The sequence below is a fragment of the Mustela nigripes genome, chromosome 18, assembly GCF_022355385.1.
Source record: "Mustela nigripes isolate SB6536 chromosome 18, MUSNIG.SB6536, whole genome shotgun sequence".
NCBI classification, from domain to species: Eukaryota; Metazoa; Chordata; class Mammalia; order Carnivora; family Mustelidae; genus Mustela; species Mustela nigripes.
Window position 1 is genome coordinate 16,399,771 of NC_081574.1, and position 25,845 is coordinate 16,425,615.

The following is a 25,845-nucleotide window of genomic DNA, read 5'->3' on the forward strand; positions in this document are numbered from 1 at the left end:
ATCAGAGTTCCTCCTTTTCAGGAGTGATAGCTTGGAGGTCATGTGAGCAAATCAGAAGGTGGTTCAGTTAAGGTTGCAATTAGAGCCCAAAGTGAAGAGTCTCAAGGTATGCTCTTCCCAAGCCACAGCAAGTCTTGATAAACTGGTACTACCTGATGAAGAGAACACTTCTGGCCACTAAACTGCTCACATGTCTTGGATTTAGTACCTCCCTTCCATGGATAACACTGTACGTACACTGTCATATTTTGTTTTTCCAAGCTCTTGGCAAATTGACTATTTCTGTTCACATTTTCTTTCCTCAGCGAGTTAGTATTATTTAAAAACCACAGTGTACCTAGGAAACACTGGGGCTCACCTCACCACTTGCTGACTTAATTAGTTTTAGTCTCTGGGGGTATCTTATTACCATGTCCTTGGAGGTATCTCACTATTGTCTTCACACATTACCTGTATAGTTTGGGACAGAGGACATTTATTAGGATATCACAGCTTGTACAGAGATAATATTTTAGAACTGGCATAGTTTCTGAAAAGCAGTTTTGTAATTTCTGATCTTTTATCTAGAAAACTTCCATGATCAACAAAATCTGAAGTTGAGATCACCAGGGGCTGAAAAATGAATAAATAGCAGTTATCAAAAACAGGGCATTTACGTGGTATTATCCTTTTTTTCAATCCATTATATGTGGTAGTACAGTTTTCTAACTTGAGTCATGACTATTTTTACCAAAACTGAATCATTCAAATTTGGAACAAAGGCTAATTTGTACCTGTCAGTTTCAGAACTTCAAAAATTGCTTTTACTATATAATTAAACATTTAATTTTAAGAGAAAATATCTTATTACTCAGAGTCTTAGTATTAATCAACAGCTATTGATTAAGTATGTTCCATCAAACGTAGGCACTTGAATTATTAAAACTTAGAAAACAATAAAATCCTCAATGTTGCCATTATGTAACTAGACAAATCATAACAACATCAACAGTCTTCAGCAGTATGCCAAAATCATTTCATAAATTTATAAATATATCAAAATCTCTTTCAGTTTTATTCTCTTCAGAAACCCAGGACCACTCTATGGCCATTTACTTGTCATTTTCATCAGAGATTATTCTTAACTGATTTTGTATGCTACTGAATACATCCTTCCCTAATTATTTCTGTTTTACTAAAATGAAAATAAAGTTTTTTTCTCTTGGAAACAAAATAAAGTCAAATTAATTCAACAGCTATGAAAATTCCACCTGAAATTTTAAACAGCTCTAAAGCCACAAAAGGAGAAGAGAAGCACATTAGCTTTAATGTAGCTAGCATGCAATAAAAATGAAAAGATCTATTTTGGGAAAGTTAACACACGTAGAAAAATTGATTAAAGCATGTTCACTAAAAGTCCTGCCATTAGCATTTTTATTTAGTACAATATATGCTAGAATATAAATACAAAGCAATATGTCCTTCCTTATCACGGGGAGTCTTTTATACAATTAAAATCCATAGCCGACATTTTATATGACAAAAGAAAAATAAACTAAACCTGTAAATTCTCAGGAGAAAGGATATAAGAAAATAATGCATTTTATATAAATTACAAAGGACAGTTACAGTGAAAATCCATTACCTTCCTCTCTGACTCAGTTTTACAAAATAAAGTCAACATGGATTATTCCGGGAACTGCTAAGAGTGCATGAACAGTGTGGCCCTTTCAAAAGACAGTGGTCAAAGACAAACTCTTATCTTGATGTCATGTATTGTTCTTAGTTCTTAACTGGAGTTGAGCTTCCTTTCATAGTCTTCTTTAGGTGGTGGTAGTTTGGCAAGATTTTCATCAGGAAATCCAGCTGTAGTGTCTGGGGCTAAAAAGATAAGATAATTATGGACTGACAAGCAGAAGGCAAAGAATACCAGGCAGAAATAATCACCACCATGCCAGGGAAATATAGATGATTTTCACTGGCTTATTTTTACCTGTTTTTTTTTTTTCTTTTTAATTTACAATGAATATATGTTAAGTTTGGTCATGAGAAAAAGCCAAAAGATTTTACATAAAAAATTATACAGGACTCTGTTTTCAATCCTGATTTTGGCAGACTTTACCCTGGCCTCCAAAAAGTTAAACAGTTCTAATCACAGACAGCAACGTAAGCAGAAACCTGGAGCACACAGCTTTGCACAGGACCCGCACAGCACACGGCTGCGGGCCTCAGCAGCTCTTCCCCCTTCCTGTATATCAGCTTTGCCCCAACTTCCCTCACTATGAAACTCACAAGAGGCACTCGTGACAAATACAGAGTTTCAGGCCCCTCCCCTAGACATTGTGATTCAGTAAGTCTGAGCAGTCCTTTTAATAAGGACCTCTACATGATCACTGTGATCAACGAAATGTGGAAAACAGTATGCATTAAACTTCAGATATTCTTGCATACTTAACTTTTCTCCCTTACCCAATTCGTTTCTCCCTCTTCAATCATTTTTGCGGTTATGAGAAAGACAGTGAAAAGAAAAACGGATTCGTTCTCATTGCCATTTTAGTCTAGAGAAGTCATACTTGCTTAGAATAGTAATAAAAGCCAAACGTCAGAAAAACAGAATAGCCCAAAGAGAACTGGAGTTTTAATTTCTGATAAAATATGGCTAAGATTCAGATGCAAAGTGATAAATGACTTAAAAAATATTTTCTTTGTGGGGAGGGGAAAGAGGCTGGGTAACTAAAGCACGATATTGTGGGCCAAGCAATGAGGATCAAGACCTCAATTAGAATGTCTTCTGTCCAAAGAAAGCCCCAAGTACCCTATCTTATTTACCTCCTAAATGAAACTCTAAATACATATTCTTCATTGTTCTTGGTTCTTAGGAGGAGAAGATAAATTCTCATAAGCCAGGAAAATATCCAAATACATTTGCATATTCACCAACTGTGTTTATTTTCAAGTAGTCTATGTTGGCAAACTAATAGATGGATCTAAGTTGGCTGCCCGATATACATTTGGTAGGGTCATTCCTTACCCTGGAGGATTAATATTTTAAGAGTGAATCAATAGTTTATAAAGTTTGGTGACTCATCTTTAGTGAAAATACGTAAGACCAGGAAAAACATCTCTGGATTTCCTTTTTTCCATCAATTTGTCATTGTCATCTTTGTACATATTTTTGGTAATAACCTGAAGACTGAATAATTTCACTGCAAATAAATTCTAGTTTTAGGAATGTTTCTCTGATGCTTTATTTTAATCATCTGCTTCTTAAATAGCAGACTGCTGTCCCATTAAAACAATCATGTGACATTTTGGGGAAAATCAACAGCCCTAGAAAGAACTTTCAAGTATAATTAACAGTGTTGTATGAGTTTCAAGCGTACAACACAGCGACTCAACAATTCCATACGTTACACAGTGCTCACCATGAAGAATGTAGCCACCATCAGCAACCATACACTATTCTCACAATATTACTGACTACATGCCCCGTGCTGTACTCTTCATCTCTTTGATTGATTTATTTTATAACTGGAAGCTTGTACCTCTGTATTTTATCTACCCCTTCACCTACCTTCCCTGTGGCAACCACCAGTTTGTTCTCTGTATTTAAGTCTGTTCCTTTTGGAAAAAACTCTTTTTAAAGACAGGTTCTAGTACCTGTGGCCGCTCAGTCTGCGCCCGACGAAGGCAGTCTGCACCATAGATCACCGTATTCTCAGGGATGACTTCATACGTATTCAGGTTGCAGCAAGCCCCAATGATGCAACCACTTGTCAATATTACGTTTCTGCCCACATATGCTGCAGTAAAAACAAAGAAAGACCTGAAATTTAAGACAAATAAGTAGAACACTGATTTTTTTCTAAAAAGGACTTAAATATTAAATTGCAAACTACCCTTAAGAAAAAAATTTAAGGAAATATTTTAGCTCAGAGTTTATAAAGTAAAGAGGTAGGTGCCTGACTAGTACTAAATGGATTAAAACAGAGCTTTGCAGACTAGTTGTGTGACCTTGGGCAAGTCACTGTAAATTCTCTGAGCAAGTTTATTTATAAGATGGAAAGACTGACCTACTTGCAGTTGGTTGTAAGGAATAAGTGAGACATTAAATGTAAAATGCCGAGCACAGGTTTGACGCACAGTAAGTATATAATAAACAGAAAATAACAATGATAATAATTGGTAATCCAAGTTGAAATAATAAACCGTTAGGTAGATTAACAAAAAGTCTAATTCTATTAATTAAAAATAATTTTCTTTCACACCAGTCAGGACCATCAAAGATAAATCATTATTCTATTTTTTTTTTTTTTAAAGATTTTATTTATTTGCCAGAGATAGAGAGTACACACAAGCAGAGGCTTAACCAACTAAGCCACCCAGGCATCCCTCTATTTCTTTTTTAATCATTATTCTAAAGATGTCTCATTGTTCAGGTTGTTTCTGGACTGTAGTGGGACATGGTCTTGGAGCTGCTTTCCTAGTAGTGGTGGTAACTTCACATGACCTCCTGCCCACCTCCATTTATAAGTAGCTTCCCTTTGTTCCTGACTGGCTAATTGTAGAACTTCTACAATTAAAGAAAGCAAACTGCTATAGAAAATGATTTTTTCCTTTAATTTTGCAATTATATTAATCAACTAAGTTATCACTGACATTAGCATTTAGTAGAAATCTTTTTCAAATCTTTCATCTGAAAATTATGGTTTAATTCAATCCTGATTTAAATGTACACAGATGATTTTTTTTTTTTTTTAAGGGAGGGAGGGAGGGGCAGAGCGAAAGGGAAAAAGAATCTTGAACAGGCTCTACGCCCAGCCAGGAGCCTGACATGGGGCTCAATTTCACAACCCTGAGATCATAATCTAAGCCAAAATCAAGAGTCGAATGCTTAACCAACTGAGCCCCCCAGGCAGACCCACAGATGAATTTTTAATTCAATATATTAAACATATTATTAAGTTCCTTAAAGGCAAATAATTAGGCTCATAACATTTTAGTCCACTTTCAACCATACCCTCCTTCCACATTGCCATAGTTTCCACTTCGGTTGCTTTTTCAGGACACAATAAAGAGAAAAGAGATAATCACTATTCACTATTCACAAAAAAAAATTCCAAATATAGCTTACCTTTTGATTCAATAACATTATTATCTCCCATTTTCATGGCCTGAGAATCTGTAAGCCAGAGTTAAGTAAACACTGTAAATGCGTTCATCTTTTTTTCCCTCCACTAATTCACTATATCCTTTCTTCTTTTTAAAGACTTTATTTGTCACAGAGAGCAAGCACAAGCAGGGGAAGGGGCAGACGGGGAGAGGCGGGCTCCCTCTGAGCAAGGACTGATGGGATACTCAATCCTAGGACACTGGGATCATGACCTGAGCTGAAGGCAGACACTTACCCACTGAGCCACCCAGGTGCCCTAATTCACTATATCCTTATCCTGCACCACGGCAGAGGACAAAGGCATGGGAAGGGCCATGCAGCCCCAGTCTGGCCAGAACTTCTTGCTCAGAGAAGCCTGAAAGTAAAGTTTTAATCTTTAACAAGTATCTCTAAGCAGATTCAGTCGCCTTCTATATTTTAAGAAATGAGCATCTTTTACCCCAATTCTATGAGGAACATATTTTCATGACTGTCTTAAGAAAATTAAAATTACTTATCACCAAATCACTTAATGCTAACACTGCTAACAGTCTGATATATCTTTATATAAATACATACAATTCCCTTTATATAACTGGGAATCAAACGGTATAAATCAAACTGTATAAACTCTCACAGCTCGCTTATTTGGTTCAATTAAATTTGTAAGCAAGCATTATTTCATACCATTAAAATCTTTAAATACATAGTTTAAAATGACTGCTTAATGGTCCTGATCATCCATTTTACACATATAGCTTAATTTATTTAAATATTTTGCTATTGTTAAACATAGATTTTTTAAATCCAAGTTTTCCTATCATAAAATAATGTTTTGCTGATACCATGAAAACATTTTACTAGCTTTTTAGAGGACAAAAATCAAGCATAAGAACTGATAGCACTCTGGGGGAAAAAAAAAACAAAGAATGAAATATTTCCATCCCCATCCACCATTTCTTTACATCAGACAGCATACTGCTAACCAAAACCATACAGGAACCAAATGGACAGAGCTGAGGTTCTTAAATCAGTCTAGAAACCAGGATTCCTATTTCTGTGTCTACTGCCACTCAGTCATTGCTACCCATCAACAAGCTGTAGCAACAGGAGCAAGATGGTACCTGAAAATATGTATGTATGTGTGTGAACTCATACTTATAATATATGTGACATATTTGATAGCTAAAACATGACAATTTCTATGGGACAGATCTGAACGTTAAAGACAGGTGGGAAGAAGAGTTTACTTAAATTGTTGTAAAGGATACAACAGCCAACTTCAAACACATTATTGGTGCCAATGATCATAGGTTTCGGTTCTGGATCTTCAGCATCAGGAGTGATATTATCAGGGTAACTATAAAAAGAAGAGACAAATCATCAAAATCAATAATGCAATAAGCAATTCTCTTGTTTTAGAATTCGGGTTCACTCTTTCAATTTTACCTACATCAAGCTTAAAATATATAACTACAGGGGTGCCTGGGTGGCTCAGTGGGTTGAGCCTCTGCCTTCAGCTCAGGTCATGATCTCAGGGTCCTGGGATTGAGCCCTGCATCTGGCTCTCTGCTCAGCGGGGAACCTGCTTCCCCCTCTCTGCCTACTTGTGATCTATCTCTCTGTCAAATGAATAAATAAAATCTTTAAAATAAAAAAATATATATATAACTATATAAGTAATTTCTTAATCCAAGTGAATTATTTATCCTCTGTGCTGAAGAACTGATTCTGAATTGAAAGAACTACTGAAATGTAAGGAAGCCAAAGGCAGATGCCTAAAGACATCACAGTAAAGCTCAAAGTGCAGAGGGCCTTTTCCAGGACAAGGTAAAAATGTTCCTGGCTATCATTTTTAGCTTGTTAAATTAGAATCAAAATCGGGCCTGAGTCGAAAAATTTCCATTCTTAATAATCATTCAAGATTGTGAAATGCAAACAGATATTCACAAATAATTATTTTATGCTGTTAGGTAGTTTGAAATATTTGGAACATAAAATGTTTGTGGTCTAAGAGGAAGCCATTTTTTTAAATGGAGCTTTATCTCTGACAGTTGAGTTACTACAGAATATAGCTGTTGTCAACTGACTTACAGTAAAGGTGCCAAAATAGATTTTTAAAAGAAACTCTTACTATAGTAGAAACTCCCAAATTCTAAGTAAGTGTTAAGACAAATCAATCTCTTTATCACAGTTAAATATTTTCCCAAGGTCTTTCTTAAAAATTCCATACATTTGTTGCTATAAATTAGGTATAAGCTTGAATTTCCTGCCAAAATTTTATCTAGAAAGCTTTACAAATGCTTATGAAAACTTCATAGATATTACAGTCTAGTTCACTAAGATTATGCACGTTTAATACTTTATTATTTCTTTACTCTTCAAAGTTAAAAATTGCCTCTAGAACCCTCCAAATTTTCAAATATAATTCTGGGTGCCATCCCCACATAAGGTTTATGAAAATATACAACAGAATTAAATTCATGTGTCTGGGCATGAATAATAACATTCCAGCCTTCGGAACTGAGAAATCATCCTATCAAAAGACTCTCTTTGGGGTGGTCAGCACAACACTTGATCGCTAGAGTCAGGAAATGTTTGCTTAGCGCACAGAAGAGGTAGTGACATGTAAGGGAAGGCCATCAGACACAGGGGAGGGAATTCTAGTCAGCTACGGAAGAGTTCTCTCACCTTGGAAAAGTCTCTTCACCTATCTGGTATCTGGTTTCCTCATTAACTAATTTCTTGTGTTGAAAAGATCCTTAATGTTTCTCTAGTTCTAAAATAGCAGCTTTTCAGATGTCTGCTGTAAATCTGTGCCCCTTCGTTCAGAGTATCTGTAAGAGTCGTACTCACGCATTTATGATAAGCGCCTGTTCCTCTATGAGGTTACCTTCACCAATCACGATGGGCCCGGCTTCGGCAATAATGCGTGCTTTGGGGTGGATCACCGTCCTAGGTCCTGTTAAATATATGATGAAACGGAATTATTGGTGGAGGCTACGCTTCCAATAGGAGGGGAGAAGATGGGGGGGGGTGTCAAGGCTATTGGGAGGCACATTTTCTCAAGTATACGGCAGGCACCCTAGGCACACTACAGACCTTATCTCGGCGCTGTTATCAACAGTAGTCGGAGCCAGATCTCAAGCCAAGGTGAGTGGAGACAGCCCAGGCTCTGGAGCCAGACAGCCCTGGCTCAGCGGCTGTTTGGAAGCCTCTGTTATCTCAGCAGTGAAATGGGGGTGGCGAGAATACCAGTCTCGCAGAGTGGTTGTAAGGATTAGATGAGATAATGTTTGTAGACACGGTATTCTGGCACATTGTTGGCAATAAAAATTCATTCCCTTCCTTGTTTTGCTTTCCTTTATAAAAATGAGGCTCTCTGCTTACAACGCTGCAGCTTTCTCATGCCAGTGAACCACAAGGCAATACAGGAGCAATGGGAGACAGGAAATATGTAAACTAATGTTGTCTTTGTTACTTTGTCTCTGTCCCTACAGCAAGCCTAACCCCTGGAAGGAGGCAGAGCTTTCATTGAAAAAGGTTACAGGGAGACAGCGGAAGGAGACAAATGTGATTACTGGAGTCCTAAGACCCTGAGATAGGCCAACTGAGGCAAAGTCTCCCATCTCAAATTGAAGGGAGCAAGATGGGGTCTCACCACATCCATTTCACCATGAGGGTGGAAGAGGCATTGCACTGCTCAAACAGGGACAGCATTCTAGAGTGCTAATGCGTTCCCTCCCCTGGTTCCTCATTTCCTGAAGGCCTAGCGTTTGGTGATCTTGAAACCACTCAGGAGAAAATATAACCTCACGTGGGCCACATCCTGCAGCACGGCCCCGCCCACCCCCGAGGCCAAAGGCTATTTCTACTGGTAAACCAGCAGCAGGATGGGACTCTGAAGTAGGAGAGTGTGGGCAGAAGCATTGACAAAAGATGGGAGGCGGTCAGGAAGATGACACTGTTCATGGAGCTCGGTACTGGATTGTGTACATTAATTTATTCCGTAGTCATTACCTGCTGGTGATGCAGTGCTACAGGTCACAGGGAAACAAAAAGGAACACATGCTACTTTTGCCCTTTGGAGCTTGCGTATCTTCTTTGTTTTGTTTATCTTGAAAACTAGAAATACTTAACACACTCACACACAAATGTATTAAAATAAATGAAGTGTTCCTGGTGCCTAGAGAACTGGAAGGAACCTCCGTGCAGCTTTGTTTCTCCCCTAACAATGACGAGCTGGGGACTGATAAGGAGGGTGGGGCCGAGACAGGATGCTCCGGCAAAGGACCCACAGTCTGATAAGGAACAACAGGAGAGAGGCTTTGCTATTTCTGTCACCTCTCACTCCCCAAGTCCTCAGATGCCAAAGTAAATTTCTCTGGCAACTTCTCCTATTCAGGACAGAAGGGAGGATTTCTTGGATCTCTGGGAAGGTTCTCAAGTGGACATGTGTGCCTTTTTTTTCTTTGTTAAAAAAATACACACATTTATAAAAGTAGTATGTGCCCATTATAAAAATTCAAAGCAAGGGGCACCTGCGTGGCTCAGTGGGTTAAGGCCTCTGTCTTCGGCTCAGGTCATGATCCCAGAATCCTGAAATCGAGCCCCGCATCGCATCGGGCTCTCTGCTCAGCAGGAAGCCTGCTTCCTCCTCTCTCTCTCTGCCTGCCTCTCTGCCCAATTGTGATCTCTGTGTGCCAAATAAATAAATAAAATCTTAAAAAAAAAAACAAACAAAAACTCAAAGCAAAAAGTGAAAGATCCTCTCTTTATGCAACCCTATTCCCTAGAGGTAATTATTCTTAAAAGTTTGGGGTATATTATTCCAGCCTTAAGTTCTACTGTATACTTAAGACCTATAAATGTCAATGTATATAAAATATATTTTATCATAAAGTTAAAGAATAAAATAGAATTTGAAGGTAGAAAAATACGGATTATAGGCACATTGTTTGTTTGTTTGTTTTTAAATCAAGGAACAGTACTTATTATTCTGCAATTCGCTTTATTCACCTGAAAAGACATGGTGATTTTCCCGTGTAAGTATATTTAGCTAGCTATTCTTTTCATATCATATTAGCATACCATAATTTATTTAACCAAGCCCTTAATGATGGGCATTTAGATGTTACTACTTTTGGGGGAGAGGTGCTAAAAAAATACTAAAACAAACACTGGATTCTTTTGAAATGAGAAATTTCTTACAGGTCTTCCAGCTGTGTGAACCAATTTGAATCTATAGTTTGCACAATACCAGATTTGCATTTTACTTTAAAATGCTCTGTGATGGGGGTGCCTGAGTGGCTCAGTCGGTTAAGCAACTGCTTAAGCATCTGCCTTCATCTCAAGTCACGAATCCAGGGTCCTGGGATGGAACCCCACATCAGGCTCCCTGCTCCCAGGGAAGCCTGCTTTTCTGCCCCTTCCCTCCCCCAGTGGTGCTCTCTCTCGCTCTGCCATCTCTCTCTCTAATAAATAAATAAAATCTTAAAAATAAAATAAAATGTTCTGTGATAAAAGGGGCAAATTCAATTTTAGGTTCTTTGGTCATTAGAGCCCTGCCAGCACCCCACCCCTCATCTGGAAGGTCCCCACCCTGGTCTCTACCACGGAAAGGCTGTGTGCTTCATCTCTCAAATGCCTGTTCTCTCCCCCATAAAAAGATGAGATCTGGAGCAACCTAATTCATCGTGTTGAAGTGTGGGTTATAAGAAATAATGTCTGAAAGGCAGATCACAGGGTCTGGTCTGTAATTGTTAAAAATGGGAGGTTCATCACTATCTGACACCAAAGGCTATTTGTGTAACTATCATAATAAGCAAAACAACTCCTTCTGATCTGAGAGACAAAAAAGGGGTCCACTTTACTCCTCTACTCAGGTTACGAGGGTAGTAACTCCCTTTAATCAGCATGAAGAAATTTATACATTATTGTAAAATAGTAAAAGAAATTAAAAAAGTATTTTCCATACTAGCATTAGATCTTAGGGAAGAGATCATCACGCTGTGATAGAAAGCATATCGGCTGCCACTGCTGAACAAGAAGCCGGCTGCACTAGCTGTTCTGCTGATCCTCAAGCTGTAGCTTTTGACAGCAAGTCCACCTGCGAGAAGCTTCCTGAGAATGGACTAGTATGACAAGGTTATCACTGAAACCTGCCTTCCTTAAAAAGCTCCTCTAAAGTGTAGCTCTGAAAACAAGTGATATTTCCATTTTTCCCTTTCAAAAATACATATAATACATGTTAATTACACAAACGCAAATTTTAAAAAATGAAATTTGAAAAAAACAAAGACACGATCTCTATGTCTCATACAATTTTTAAATACGATGCCTGAGCTATTTTAACCAGGCATTTTATTATTGTTATTACCATTTTTATCATTATCAATAAGTTAACTAGAAGAAAACTGGAAAACTCCTGGTTAGAAATCTAAAGGCCCTGAGATACCAAGCAACATCACCAGCTTGGGTGAGATCTGCACTTAAGACAGCACCTCCCCCTGGTGGTAGTACCGCCAAACTACAAGTCCTCATATTTGGGACAGAAAGAACGTAAAAGGTCAAAACATAAACTTTGAATTGTGAAGTAACAGCAAAAGTCATGGGTGAGGGCGCCTGGGTGGCTCAGTGGGTTAAGCCGCTGCCTTCGGCTCAGGTCATGATCTCAGGGTCCTGGGATCGAGTCCCGCATCGGGCTCTCTGCTCAGCAGGGAGTCTGCTTCCTCCTCTCTCTCTGCCTGCCTCTCTGCCTACTTGTAATCTCTCTCTGTCAAATAAATAAATAAAATCTTAAAAAAAAAAAAAAAAAAAAAGTCATGGGTGATAATAAACTGAACAGCTCCCCTAAATCTGTCCTAGGTCTTTTGGGGTAGAGACTAAAGAGGTTAGTACACATGTCCTTTGGCACATGACTGCTAAGATTTTGGTTTGGAGGGCTCGCTAAAGGGCCATTCAGGGGCAGGTGTGCGGTCCACAGTGTGGACTCCCGTCTCTGCACACAGTCTGGGGCTGGTGGCTGGCACCAGAAAGCCCGGGCATCCAAGTGCTATTCCAAGTCCTGGGCAGCTGCAGCCGACTAAAATGTGAGCACAGACTGCTCCACACTCTTCCACATGCGAGAAGCACTTTTACCTAGAATGGGTCTGATTGCAAACCAAGTTTGAGTCTTGAGATTAAAATGCTTTAAAAATAAAATCTGTCACCATGGAAAGATTTTTTTTTTTTAAAGGCTGTTGTGAACTTCTTGGAGCTCTCACTGGCAGGGTAGTTTGTATATTTTCTTACCAAATGCGCTGAAACCCTATTTGGCTTATCTCCTTGTTTGGATAAATGTGTCTAGAGTTGGAGTTGCCTTGCCGGCTGATGAATTATTTTTCTAAATGGTTGGCTGGGCTTGATGCAACACAGCCAGAAAGGCATTCCTTGCATCAAATTTCCATTCCCCTCATTTGGTAAAGGACATTTTTCCTGTCTGTCTTTGCCACAGAAAGCAATCTCTGTGCACATTTTCATATGTCAATAAACAGTTCAAAAAGCCACAAGCTTTTTCCTTGAAAATTAAAACAATTCTTTTGACCTGTAAGCTGAAGTACCTGTAAGCACTACTTTATATTTGATGAAATTTAAGCCAAAGCCACTGTTCTGCCTTATTGAAAAAGATTTCCATGGTAAAGGGAAGCTTTTGATCTGTATTAAAAACTCTAATGGGGGACGCCTGGGTGGCTCAGTGGGTTAAGGCCTCTGCCTTCGGCTCCGGTCATGATCCCAGAGTCCTGGGATGGAGCCCCGCATCGGGATCTCTGCTCAGCAGGGAGCCTGCTTCCCCCTCTCTCTCTCTGTCTACCTCTCTGCCTACTTGTGATCTTTGTCAAATAAATAAATAAAATCTTTAAAACAAAAACAAAAACAAAAAACACAAACCTCTAATGGACAGAAAGAGTAAGTGGGACATAGGGCTTCCATCTCAGCATTTTACACTGTGTGGAGTTCTGCCTTCCTACCTGTAATGTCCCAACCAAGCCTTGTCCTAAGACCAGGTGGCTGACTTTCACCCCATGGTGGGACTACAGACTGTGCTTAGAAGTGACTTTCTACAGTGTTTTTCAGCTTTCAAAGCAAAATTTAAGGAAATAATGCATGGCCCCAAATCCAAGGCAGCCTAATTACAAACAGGCTTGATACTATGAAACCTTGCTTACCCACACGGTAATTAACAAGAGAACTGTTATTTTTCCCAAGGTCTGTTTCCCAGCAGCCTCTAATGAAAGGGGTCAGGTTCCAGCAGAGCCTCAAGTCACAGAATTTCTGCTTAAGGACAATACTCCAAAGCTTCAGACTAGTTTCTTTGATAAACACCTGATTTTTCTAGAATAGAAGATCAGGTTTAAAGTTCTACTACACCACTGAAACACAGAGAAGGAAAAAATTACTTTAGAAATATTTCAGAATGGAATAATCTGGTAGGAGCATAACCAACCAGGGGATGGAAAGTTATGCATAACATCCTGTGAAAAATCCATTAATTCATCTACTTTAAGTTTATTGCTACTTAACCCAGAAAATAGAGCTTATTAAGTGTTCAAATCTCCCTATCCATAGCATAAGAGAAAAAGACTTTATTCTGGTATATTAGGCAAAAACAATAAATAAATAAATAAATAAATAAAAGCCATCAATCAGAAAACCAACCAGCCAACCATGGTGGAGAGAGTAAGTTTTAATTAAATAACTTATCTCTACTCTCCCAGTTGATTTAACTTCGTATCTCCTAGGAGCTTTTTAATCTGATATATTACATCAGAAAAATGAATTAATAACAGTCAAAAGGTTTTACATTTATATTTATCTGAGGAGGGAGCGGGAAGAGGGAAAGGGAGAGTGAGCACCTTAAGCAGTCTCCATGCCCAGGGCACCCAACATGGAGCCCAGTGCAGGACTGGGTCTCACAACCCTGAGATATAACTTGAGTCACAATCAGGAGTCAGACATTTAACTATCTGAGCCACCCAGGCACCGTGATTAGAGATATCTTATACTAAATATAACAATGATGGAGGGGCACCTGGGTGGCTCAGTTGGTTAAACATCTGCCTTGGGCTTGGGTCATGATCCTAGGGTCCTGGGATCAAGCCCCACGTCGGGCTCCCTGCTCAGCAGAGTCTGCTTCTCACTCTCCCTCTACCCCTCCCCCCAACTCATCTCTCTCTCTTAATTAAGTAAAAAAAAAAAATCCTTAAAAAAAAACAATAAGGATGCCTGGGTGGCTCAGTTGGTTAACCTGCTGCCTTCGGCTCAGGTCATGATCCCAGAGTCCTGGGATTGAGTCCCACATCGGGCTCCTTCCTCATTGGGGAGCCTGCTTCTCTCTCTGCCTCTGCCTGCCACTCTGCCTGCTTGTGCTCTCTCTCTCTAACAAATAAATAAATAAATAAAATCTTAAAAAAAAAAATGATAGAAATGGCTCTCTAATACCAATTCTAGGGGCGCCTGGGTGGCTCAGTGGGTTAAGCAGCTGCCTTCGGCTCAGGTCATGATCTCAGGGTCCTAGGATTGAGTCCCACATCAGGCTCTCTGCTCAGCAGGGTGCCTGCTTCCTCCTCTCTCTCTGCCTGCCTCTCTGCCCACTTGTGATCTCTCTCTGTCAAATAAATAAATAAAATCTTTAAAAAATAAATAAATAAATAAATAAATAAATACCAGTTCTAGAAAGTTTCCATACTTATATATACAATCAAAGATGAGAAACAAAAAACAAAAAAAACAAAAACAAAAAGATAAGAAACACATAATGAAAATGAAGAATTATAAAAGACTAAACAATGGGTAACTATATCCCTTCTGAATATTCTCCTTAATTTAAAAAACTGAAATATTTCTGTAAAGTATTTTAGCAGATTTTCTTGTTTAAAAAAACTGGGTCAAAAATAAGCATAAGAAATACTATCTTAGATTCATTCTATGACAAGCTTCAAATCACTAGTTTAAAAATTATGACTACTTCTTACACTATTAATCTATCACTGAAAATCTGTATTGAACTGTCATTTTATAACTTAACCAAGGATCTGTGTACTATCAGCTAGAGGAAAAACCTATATGGAAAGTAGATTTAAACACTATTTCCTGGAGTGCCTGGGTGGCTCAGTGGGTAGAAGCCTCTGCCTTTGGCTCAGGTCATGATCCCAGGCCCCTGAGATCGAGCCCCGTATCGGGCTCTCTGCTCAACAGGGAGCCTGCTTTCCCCTCTCTCTCTGACTGCCTCTGCCTAACCATGATCTCTGTCTGTCAAATAAGTAAATAAATAATAAAATAAAATAAAAAATAAAAAATAAACACTGTATTTCCTTACATAATTTCAACATTAGGGAAGGTTGGTTGACATAAGGATAAAGAAAAGAGAGGAGCATAAAGTAGTGAAAGACAACAGGAGAAACAAGAAAGCGAGCACTGACTCCTGGTAACGCCCACGCTCTAATCCCAGTGGCCCACCCTTCCTTTGCACAGGAGAAAGGTTTTCCTGCTATTCTACATAAGCTTCTACAAGTAACAGAAGGTTTTTTTCCAAGTCAGAAACACACACACACACACAAAACATATATATACACCTTGTATGTTTAGCCAGCAGAGGGGTCTCTGCCATCTTTGCATCTGTTCCAGAGTAGGTACAGTATACTTAGTTTTAGAATGGGGAAGAAGGAGAAATGAAAGGGAAAATGTGTGTAATTAGCTACATTATTTTAGTCTTACTTTCATTCTAATGATAGAATACCTTGTGAGCTAATGAGAGGGTTATTCCTCAAATCATGATGAAAACCATAAAAATACCAGATTAAAAATAGTGCAGAAGAGCACCGATAGACAAGTAGCCATCATGATTTCTCCTCATTAAAAAGTTTGCAAGCGGTTTGGGAATTCACAAAGAATTAACATAGCACTGAACAGAAACTGGGTCATCTTCTAAACTCTGAAATTCCGTCAACTTAAAATAATTATATAAATCCAACCCGGCAAATTCCCAATGATGTTCCATAATACCAGCACAATCGTCACATGTTCTCTAAGACATGATGCCTAAATTGGTCACAGAGGCTTAGACTTAATAAAACTCCTATTTTTTTTTTCCTATTATAGATCCTGTTGGTGTAAGGGAGCAGGGCATGTTTTCTCTCCGAAAGCTCTACTCTGGTAACGAGCAGCTGCTAGTAAGGACAGACTCACGTTTGTAAAGCTCCAAGGGCATGATAGGCCGTGATAACATATGTAAAAGAATAAGTGGCTAAAATTTAGTTTGGGAGAACTTAATCATGTCCATATAAGCAAGATGCCACCTGTTAAACTGTTCATTTGATTTCAGTGTTGGATCTCACCTCTAGCAAGGCTACACAATGTTAAGATTAAATGGTGCGATTAGCTAGAGTCAGGATTTGGGCAATGACTTTCACAAACATTCTCTTATTGAATCCTTCAAAAACCCACGAGGTAGGCACTCCTATTTTGCATGTCACAAAAACTGCTAATTACCACTAGATATCCATGCTTTCCTCTTTTCTGGTAACAGAACCCTGTCAGACTGGGAGACGCAAAGCACAGTTCAGACTATGATCTCCCAGCCTTCCCTGTAGCTACAGTGTCCATGACACCAAATCCAAGGCAGAGACTGTATATACAAAGAGAGACCTGTGGAACTTTCAGGAAGACTATTTAAAGGAAGCTGACTCAACTGGGAGGTACACCTTTTTGTCTCCACTCCTCCCTTTTCTTATCCAAGATCACTCTTGGTGCTGTAGGATCGCATCCTGGCCTACAAGGCCAGAGGCCCTGGACAACCAACTAAGGAGTCCTGAATTGCCCACCTCTATATTTCTTTATATAAAAGAATAAACCTCTGCATGGATAAAGCCACCACTACATGCAGCTGAACCCAATTCTAAAACACACAATTACACGCGGATAGGGAAAATGAAGGTCAGTGAGGTTAAGCGGTCTACTAAAGTAAACCGGCAGGTAAAGAGCACGGATGCTAACCCAGGTCTGTCCGACTCCATGGTCCACACTCGCTAACAGTAGCATCTAAGCTCCATGAAGCGGTACCTTGTCTGCTGTGTTCACTCCTGTGTCCCAGCAGGTACACATTTGGATGTTTCTCAAATAAATCAATGACTTCATTATATTGCCTCATTAGTTTATCAGATAGAAACATAAACATAGAGTCCATCAGAGGGCCTGGCTGGCTCAGTGGGCGGAGCATGCGACTCGATCTCAGGGTTCTGAGTTTGAGCCCCATGTTGGGTATAGAAATTACTTAGAAATAAAATCTTAAAAGTTTCCATCAGACTTAATTCTATTAGAAATATTTAATATTTACAGGAAAAATACATTATTTTGTCAATAAAATTAGCACATCAGTGAAACAGACAAAATATAAAACCTAATTAACTGTAAAGCACTGAAATAAATTAAATTACATCCATTTTTTAGAAATAATTTATAAACTATTTAACTAAATAACTAATAAACTATTTTCTTACCTATGGTTACATCACCCCGAATTTCACTTTCTACGCATACAACTGCTCCAGGAGCAATCTTCACACTGTAGAAAGAAAAAGGTAATATTCACCATGGGCACATTTTAAAAATATTGTTATAGAAGTTATCTTAACACTGCAGTGAGAAAAAGGTTTAAAAAATGGATTTAAAAAACTGTAAGAGAATAGGATATTTAATATATTATAAAATTCTCAGGAAGTATACAATCCATTGGCTAAAATCACTAATGATACCTTATTAAAATGCTTGAGGAAGTGCCTTGGTGGCTCAGTTAAGTGACTGACTCTTGGTTTCTGCTCAGGCCATAATCTCAGGGTCACGGGATTGAGTCTCGTATCAGGCTTTGTGCTCACTGGGGAGTCTGCTTGAAATTCTCTCTCTCCTTCTGCCCCCACTCCCTGTGCTCACTCTCTTTCTCTAAAATAAATAAATCTTTTAAAAAATGATAAAAATAAAATGCTCAAGAAAAGAGGCTTTGGATTCTTTTAACACCAGCATTGTTTCCAAATAGGATAAAGCTGAATACACCTAACTATCCATTAGTAAGGGACTGATTAATACTAATAACTACGGTACACCAGTTTATTACACAGTCATAAAAAAGAAAGAATAATATTTTATGTAAAGATTTGGAATGATTTCCAAGCTATATTAAGTCAAAAAAGATCAAAGCCAGAAAATGGTGGGTATATAATACACTGTAAATTTTGTAAATTTTGTAAAAGAATGTACATTCAAAATATTTAACAACCAGCAAGATAATATTAATATAGAAATCAATGTGGAGATTTAAAATTTACAAAAATTCCTATTTATTCTCTAACTATATATGTTATAAAACTGCTTATTGAGTGATATAAATTGGAATGCAAATTGTCCCCATATTACTAATGTACAAATAATTTACTGATGCTTTTTGATATTCTGTGACATCCTGTTTGACAAATGCTGCCTTGGCTGGGCCATGAGCTGACATGCAGAACTGTACCAAATGACTCCCCCCGCCTGCCCTTAAACTGATAATCATTTGATAACTTGTTCTTATTAAGTATTTTCCTTAGTAGTAATGAAATTATTCATGGTGTTAAATATGCACTCAGCTTCTCTAAAATAGCAGCTACCATGTTAGCTACTTTTACTTTATAATCCTTTTTGGATTTTTCAAAATTTTGATTTCTAGTTGTTCACTGCAAGTATGTAGGAACACAATAATTTGGGGGGCACCTGAGTGGCTCAGTAGGTTAAGTGTTAGACTCTTGATTTCAGCTCAGGACTGAATCTCAGGATCGTGAATTCAAACTCCCCATTAGAATCCACGCTAGGTGTGGAGCCTACTTTAAAAAAAAAAGAAGAAAATGAAAGAAAGAAATATAATTTTGTATATTGACTTTGTTTCCTAAAACCTTGCTAAACCCACTCAGTTCACATAGATTCTCTGGGATTTCTCACAAAAAGAATTTTGTTGTCTATGAATGGGACAGTTTTTACTTCTTTTTCAGTCTACATGCATTATTATTTCTTTTTCTTGCCTTATTGCCCTGGTTAAGACTTTCAGTATGATGTTTAATATCCTTAACCTGTTCTGGCTCCATAAGACCAACAAAACCTATCAAACTATCTTTCTAAGCCATGAATGATGCGTTTTATTTTTATTTTATTTATTTATTTATTTATTTAACAGAGTGAGCACAAGCAGGCAGAGAAGCAGGCAGAGGGAGAGGGAGAAGCAGGCTCCCGACTGAGTAAGGAACCTGACATGGGGCTTGATCCTAGGATACTGGGATCATGACCTGAGCTGAAGGCAATGGCTTAACCCAGTGGTTGGTGGTGAGCCACCCAGGTGCCCGGAATGATACATTTTAAATAAATTAATAAAACCTGGTATGTAAAACAGTTGAAATTTTCTTGACCAAAATGTTAATGCTTTGGTTTATAAATTTTCTAAAAACTTGTTTTATTTTAGCAAATACGTTTTTCAAGCAATAAGAACCATAAATGTAGAGTATAATGATTCACTCATATCAATATTATTTTTTAAGTTCTATAAATATTCATGTATGAAAATATTTGCTTATTTTTAACTTATAGTAGATAGTATAAAAATGTTAATGGTACTTTCTACTTGTTTTTCATGTCTTTTTTTGGACATTTCTTTGGTTAAAAAAATTGTTATTGCCAGGTTTTATTTTTTTCCAAATGTTTCACTGTGAGGCAGGTTCATGCTTTTGTATTTGTCCTCCTTGATTAACATAAATTTTCATTATATGTAACATAAACTTAAACAGGACATGCTTGCCATACTAACAAAATTTTTAAAGTAATTAGCACATTAAATTTCTCTAACTTTTGAGCATCATTTACAACTGATGCAACCAATACAGCCGCACCAGTGTGTACCTGCTGAATATTCGTATTTGCTTGAATATTTCCAAACCAACTCCAGAGGAACAGACAAGGTACTAATAATATTTATCACCTTCAGAGAGAGGAGCTGGATAGCAGGGACACAAAGGTATAAATACACTTTTTCATTAGATGCCCATTTTTTAACTGCTTGCATTTTGAAACCCACAAATGCACTGCTTATTCAATATGTAAATAAAACAAAACAAAAAAGAGATTGATAAAATTTTCTTAACAGCAGGTGCTAAGTGGGTACTGTATTCATTTCCATAATCAGGGTGATTATTTATTTATCCCTATTTCCTTAAAAAATCTCCCTCAAATTATGATCCCTATATGCCCTCCCCCACTTAAACTTTATTTTACCTAAAAATACTTTGTTGTTACTCTTAAGTATCATTTAATTAATTTTAGACTTCTCAGTTTCCCTTTAAGATTGTTTTTTTTTTAAAGATTTATTTATTTATTTATTTGAGAGAGAAAGAGAGAGAGCACCAGGAGGAGGAACAGAGGGAGAGAAAATCTCAAGCAGACTCTGCCCTTAAGCCAGACAGTTGTAGGGCTTGATCTCCTAACCCTTATCATGACCTAAACCAAAACCAAGAGTCCAGTGCCACCCAGGTGCCCCAAGACCAGATTTTTTGTTCTTTAAATCACTGTTCCTATTGCTTCAACAACAATCTTTTTAAACCAAGGATAAAATTATTATTCATTAGTATCACTTCTCCTTACTTCCAACCTTCAAATAAATACCCAGCTATCACATATATAACCTTATTATGTCATATTCAATGACACTGGTTATAGTATTTCTAGATCATTGTCTATACCTGTTCTGTGTCATATTACATTCAGGATGCTTGATACATGACACAAGTCAATGTAAGTAAGAAACAAAAGGTTGTATTATGAAATAAAAATGAATACTTAGAATAGTCAGTATAATCAAATTCTGGTCCATTTCTTGTATTAGTTTGTTCAGGGTACTGAGGAGTTTTTGCTTTTATTTATGATGGTAATCTAATGATGATGCACCTATAATTTAATTAAGACACTTGAACACCTTTGTTGACAATTATTAGGACACTTCCTGGAAAATACTGTATCAATATGCATCAGGAATCATGAACACAGTCACAATGTTTGACCTTGGAAATCTATTTCTGGAGTTCTCTCATCAAGAATTCAATAGAAGGAATATATATATGCAAAAATTGGCAATGTTGTTTAGAATAATGAAGTCATAAAAGGGGAGGAGTAATGAAATAAAATATAATCATCACCTAACTGGAACACTATATACTGCCTAACAAAAGAAAAAACAAGATAAAACTACTTTTTTTCTCTCTTTTTAAAAAATTTTATTTATTTGAAAGAGAGAGACACAGCGTGAGAGGGAACATAAGCAGGGGGAGTGGGAGAGGGAGAAGCAGGTTTCCCACCAAGCAGGGAGCCAGTGAGGGGCTTCATCTCAGGACCCCGGGATCATGACCCCAGCCGAAGGCAGACGCTTAATGACTGAGCCACCCAGGCTCCCCAAAACTACTTTTTCTTTAAAAGATTTTATTTATTTATTTGACAGAGATCACAAGTAGGCAGAGAGGCAGGCAGAGAGAGAGAAAAAGGGAAGCAGGCTCCCTGTTGAGCAGAAAGCCCGATGCGGGGCTGGATCCCAGGATCCTGGGATCATGACCCGAGCCGAAGGCAGAGGCTTCAACCCACTGAGCCACCCAGGCGCCCCCCAAAACTACTTTTTTATAGACAAAGTTTGCTCTTCCCTGTGGCCTTGCACTTGAGACATCAGGTCTAGAGGTAGGTAATGATGACAGAGCAACAGTGAGCCAACCGGCTCCCCTTCCCTGGTGTAGTTTAGTTTAGCCCATCAGCTCCCCTTCCGGTTGTTTATTTTATTTTTTCAAAGATTTATTTATTTATTTGACAGACAGAGATCACAAGTAGGCAGAGAGCACAAGAAGGACCTCTCTCTGCTGAGCAGAGAGCCCAATGCGGGGCTCAATCCCAGGACCCTGAGATCATCATGAGCTGAAGGCAGAGGCTTTAACCCACTGAGCCACCTAGGCGCTCCCCCCCTTCCAGTTGTTTAGTTCTCATTCTTAATAATGGACGGAGAACCAGAGATTATCAGATGAATCAGGAAAGCCTCCAACTAAAAAGGAATAAAAGCAAACCAAAGAGCAAAAAGAACAGTTTGAGGAAACACAGACAATTCAGGTACTAAAAGAAAACTTAAAAAAAAAACAACAACCTTATAATTCAGAGAAATAAGAGACATTTCTGCATAAAACAAGACAGAAGTCTATGAAAAAGGAACAATGTCTAAGAAAGAGCTCCAAGGGGCGCCTGGGTGGCTCAGTAGGTTAAGCTTCTGCCTTTGGCTCAGGTCATGATCTCGGGGTCCTGGAATCGAGTCCTACATTGGGCTCTCTGCTCAGCGGGGAGCATGCTTCCCCCTCCCCCTCTGCCTGCTTTTCTACTACTTGTGATCTCTCTCTCTCTGTGTCAAATAAATAAATAAAATCTTTTAAAAAATTAATAAAAGAAGAAAGAGCTCTAAGAGATTAAAAACATGATCGAAATTTGAAATCACTAGGAGTGAGGTTAAAAAAAGAGCTCTTCCAGAAAGTAGAACAAAATGGGGGGGTGGGGAGGGAGGGAAGGAGAGAAAAATGAGAAAATTAGAGAGTCCAAATAAAAGAAACCTCAAGGGGTGCCTGGGTGGCGCAGTTGGTTCAGTGTCCAACTCCTGGGTCAGCTTAGGTCCTGATCTCATGGGTCCTGGGATGGAGCCCCACATTGTACTGGGCTCCAGCTCAGCAGAGTCTGCTTCTCTTTCTCTCCCTCTGCCCCCCCCCCCACTGTGCTGTCTCTCTCTTCCTAAGGAAAATAAAAAAATAAAAAGAAAGAAATCTCAAAAGGAGAAAAGAATTTGTAGAAAAAAACTATTAAAGAAAAATACAAGAAAATTTCCCATTTCTAAAGGATATTAATCTCAACTCTAAAAGGATACGAATGCAAAGGACCCATCCTCTTAAAATTTCTGAATGCCAAGCTAAAGATCCTTATAGCTTGCAGAACAAACAAAAACAAAAACAAAGTCACACAGAGAGATTAAAATCATCAGAATGGCTTCAGAGTCCTCAAAAGCAATACCGGAGGCTAGAAAACCAGAATACAATAGCTACAGAATGCTAAGCAAAAACTATGTTCAAACTAGAGCTACCTATCTAACCAAACTAGCAATCAAGTATGGAAGGAGAATAAAGGCATTTTCATACTTACTTAAGTAAGTATTTATACTTGCTTTCATTCATACTTACTTTCATACATACTTACTTAAAAAAAAAAAATCTCTTAAGTACTCTTTATTAGGAAGCTGCCAAAAGATGTACCAAGCTAAATAAAAGCCAACAGACAAGACATTCTAGAAACAGAGGCCCCAGTGTGTGAGGACAGAGGGAAATTATCAGGACAATAGCCATGCATCAGCCTCAGAGAACAAAACTGATAGGTTTCAATGGGGAGATCGTAAAAAAAAAAGACGTTGACAGATTATGTGATGGTTTACTAGATAGTTGGTATATCTGTGAGAAGATTTAAAAATCATCAGTACATAGAAAAGAAAGGATATGAAAATAATGAACTTATTTTGTTAAATTTTAGATTAATTCAGGTTGAGGGTCCAAAGAAAATTCAAGAGAAAGACCCAGTAAGAAAGTGAAAACACAGAGCTAGAGAGTTCGAGACCAGAAATAAAGCTCTGAGAGTTAGTAGGGTACAAAGGCCTTAACGTATCTCTCCATCATTCACATTCCAGAATCCCTCTAAATATTCAGTAATACAAGTGCAAAGTATCACCAAAAATATTCTTCTTAAATCACACCAACTTCCCTACTGATAGGGAAAGATTTAAAAAAAAGGAGACATACACAATTTTTTCTCCTACCACCAAGTATTTTTAAAACTCTAAAAGAAGATATACCAAACCCAAACTGATAATCCCTGAGTCTATCTTCAAGAAATATTTGTGAGATCAGACACAGCTACATCTGTTTCCAACCTTTTGACATACAGCGACCTTCTACAAAGCACAAGTTAAGGAAATTCTAGAAATGATGCATCTGGGCTATGTGTTTACTGAAGCCACAGAAAAAATATAACTTTCCTACCCAGTGCATGAAAAACTTTAGTACCATGGAACAGAAAGCAGAAATGGCCAAACCCTCTCATTTTATAGATGAGGAAACTGAAGCTGAGAGATTAGAAATTTCCTGAAGCAGCTGGTCCCTGAGGCATCATTATCGGAACACCAATCATGTCTTCTCTGTTAGCTGCAAGTTTCCTGGAAACATCCTGACATGTTGGGTATTTTTCCTGTGAGAGCAGAATGATGCTGTCTTGAATACATCACCTTTCCTAAGCGCTATTCCTCCGATGCTTTTCATTTAGAGGGGGGGGGGGGGGTTAAAATAATGCAATTTATTAGGCCCTGGTCAAATAAACCAGGTTTTCTAAAATGCCTCCTGTTTTAGACCTTATTTCCAGATTTCCATTTCCTCAGCCTCCCTCTCAGTATGATTTTTTGGGAAAAGGGCATCAGCTATCATTTAACTTGTCCTAGACAAGTGAGGAGAGGAGCGATTCCCAAGTGTCCCTCTGTCCAGTCTTATGCCTGAGGGAGAGGACCCAGGTCGAGTTTGTGTCCCGAGTTTGTGTCTTACTTCTGAGACCTAAAATAATTAAATTCACGACTAGACCAACTCAAACACAGTCCAAACATCTCCGTGTAGACGCCACTGCACTTCGGAGTGATGATGTGGCCGGGGGTGCTCAGACGGCTGGGAGGACCTACTAAAGGGACTGCCTCAAGAGAAGAAAACCCTACGTGTTCATTTATTACGACAGAATCGGTTTTCCTGCTCAAGGAAGCGTCAGCAGAGGGTGCTCCACGCGGCTGCTTCCCGAGTAAGCCCTTCTCCCGCCCAGCGCGTCCTGGCCACCCCCCCCCCCCCCCGTTTCCAGCAGTGAGGACGGCGGGAGAAGCCCCATCGCCGTCCTCACGCGTTGGCGCAGGAGCTGATCCGCGCAGCTCCGGGCCGGGTGCGGCCCCCGCGTCGGACGAGCGACGGCGACGCGCTGACACCACACACACCGCCCCCGACTGGGCAGGAGGGGACTGGGGTGTGGCCGGCACTTCGGCGGCCGTCTCGGAACGCCGGGAGGAGGAAGCTGTTACAGGCCGCCGACCGTGGGCAGCCGCCCCAAACGGGGCAGGATGTGGGGGGAGCGGGGGCGTCCCTCTGTGTCCCGCGGCAGTGGGCGACCACAGGCTCCCCGCACAACGCCTCCGGAGACCCCCTCCCTCTGCGCCGGCGCGTGGTGGAGGCGGGCGACGGGACCGAAGAACAAAAACCTTCCCGGCACCGATTCCACGTCCCTTCCCCATCCTCCCTGACACCCGCCTTCGTCGCCTCCTCCCTCAGCGGCCGCCAGCCCTGGGCTTTAACAACCAGCCCGGCCGAGCGCCCGGGAGAAGACACCATCTCAGTCCCTGCCACTGGCGACCAGAAGCAGATTGGCCGCGCCTGCGGAGTGCAGAAATAGGCTTTTTCAAACCGCGGACTCACCTCTTTTGAGCCTTCTCCGCCATGGTTCGGACCCGGTCTCCAGTTGGAGCGGAGATCGACACAACCGCCTGGGTCCAGCGATGATCTCTACCAGCGATTGGAGCGCCT

At 39.3% G+C, this 25,845-nt stretch overlaps 1 protein-coding gene across 1 annotated transcript; it reads right to left on the reverse strand.

Moving 5' to 3' along the window:
- Positions 1–1,385: 1,385 nt before the first annotated feature.
- DCTN6 (dynactin subunit 6) lies at positions 1,386–25,845 on the reverse strand. Its single transcript, XM_059384169.1, has 7 exons — positions 25,738–25,845; positions 17,668–17,732; positions 7,988–8,093; positions 6,403–6,491; positions 5,114–5,161; positions 3,640–3,782; positions 1,386–1,860 (listed from the first exon to the last, which is right to left on the reverse strand). Exons 1-7 carry the CDS (start codon positions 25,758–25,760, stop codon positions 1,762–1,764), a joined length of 573 nt encoding a protein of 190 aa, XP_059240152.1. The 5' UTR covers positions 25,761–25,845; the 3' UTR covers positions 1,386–1,761.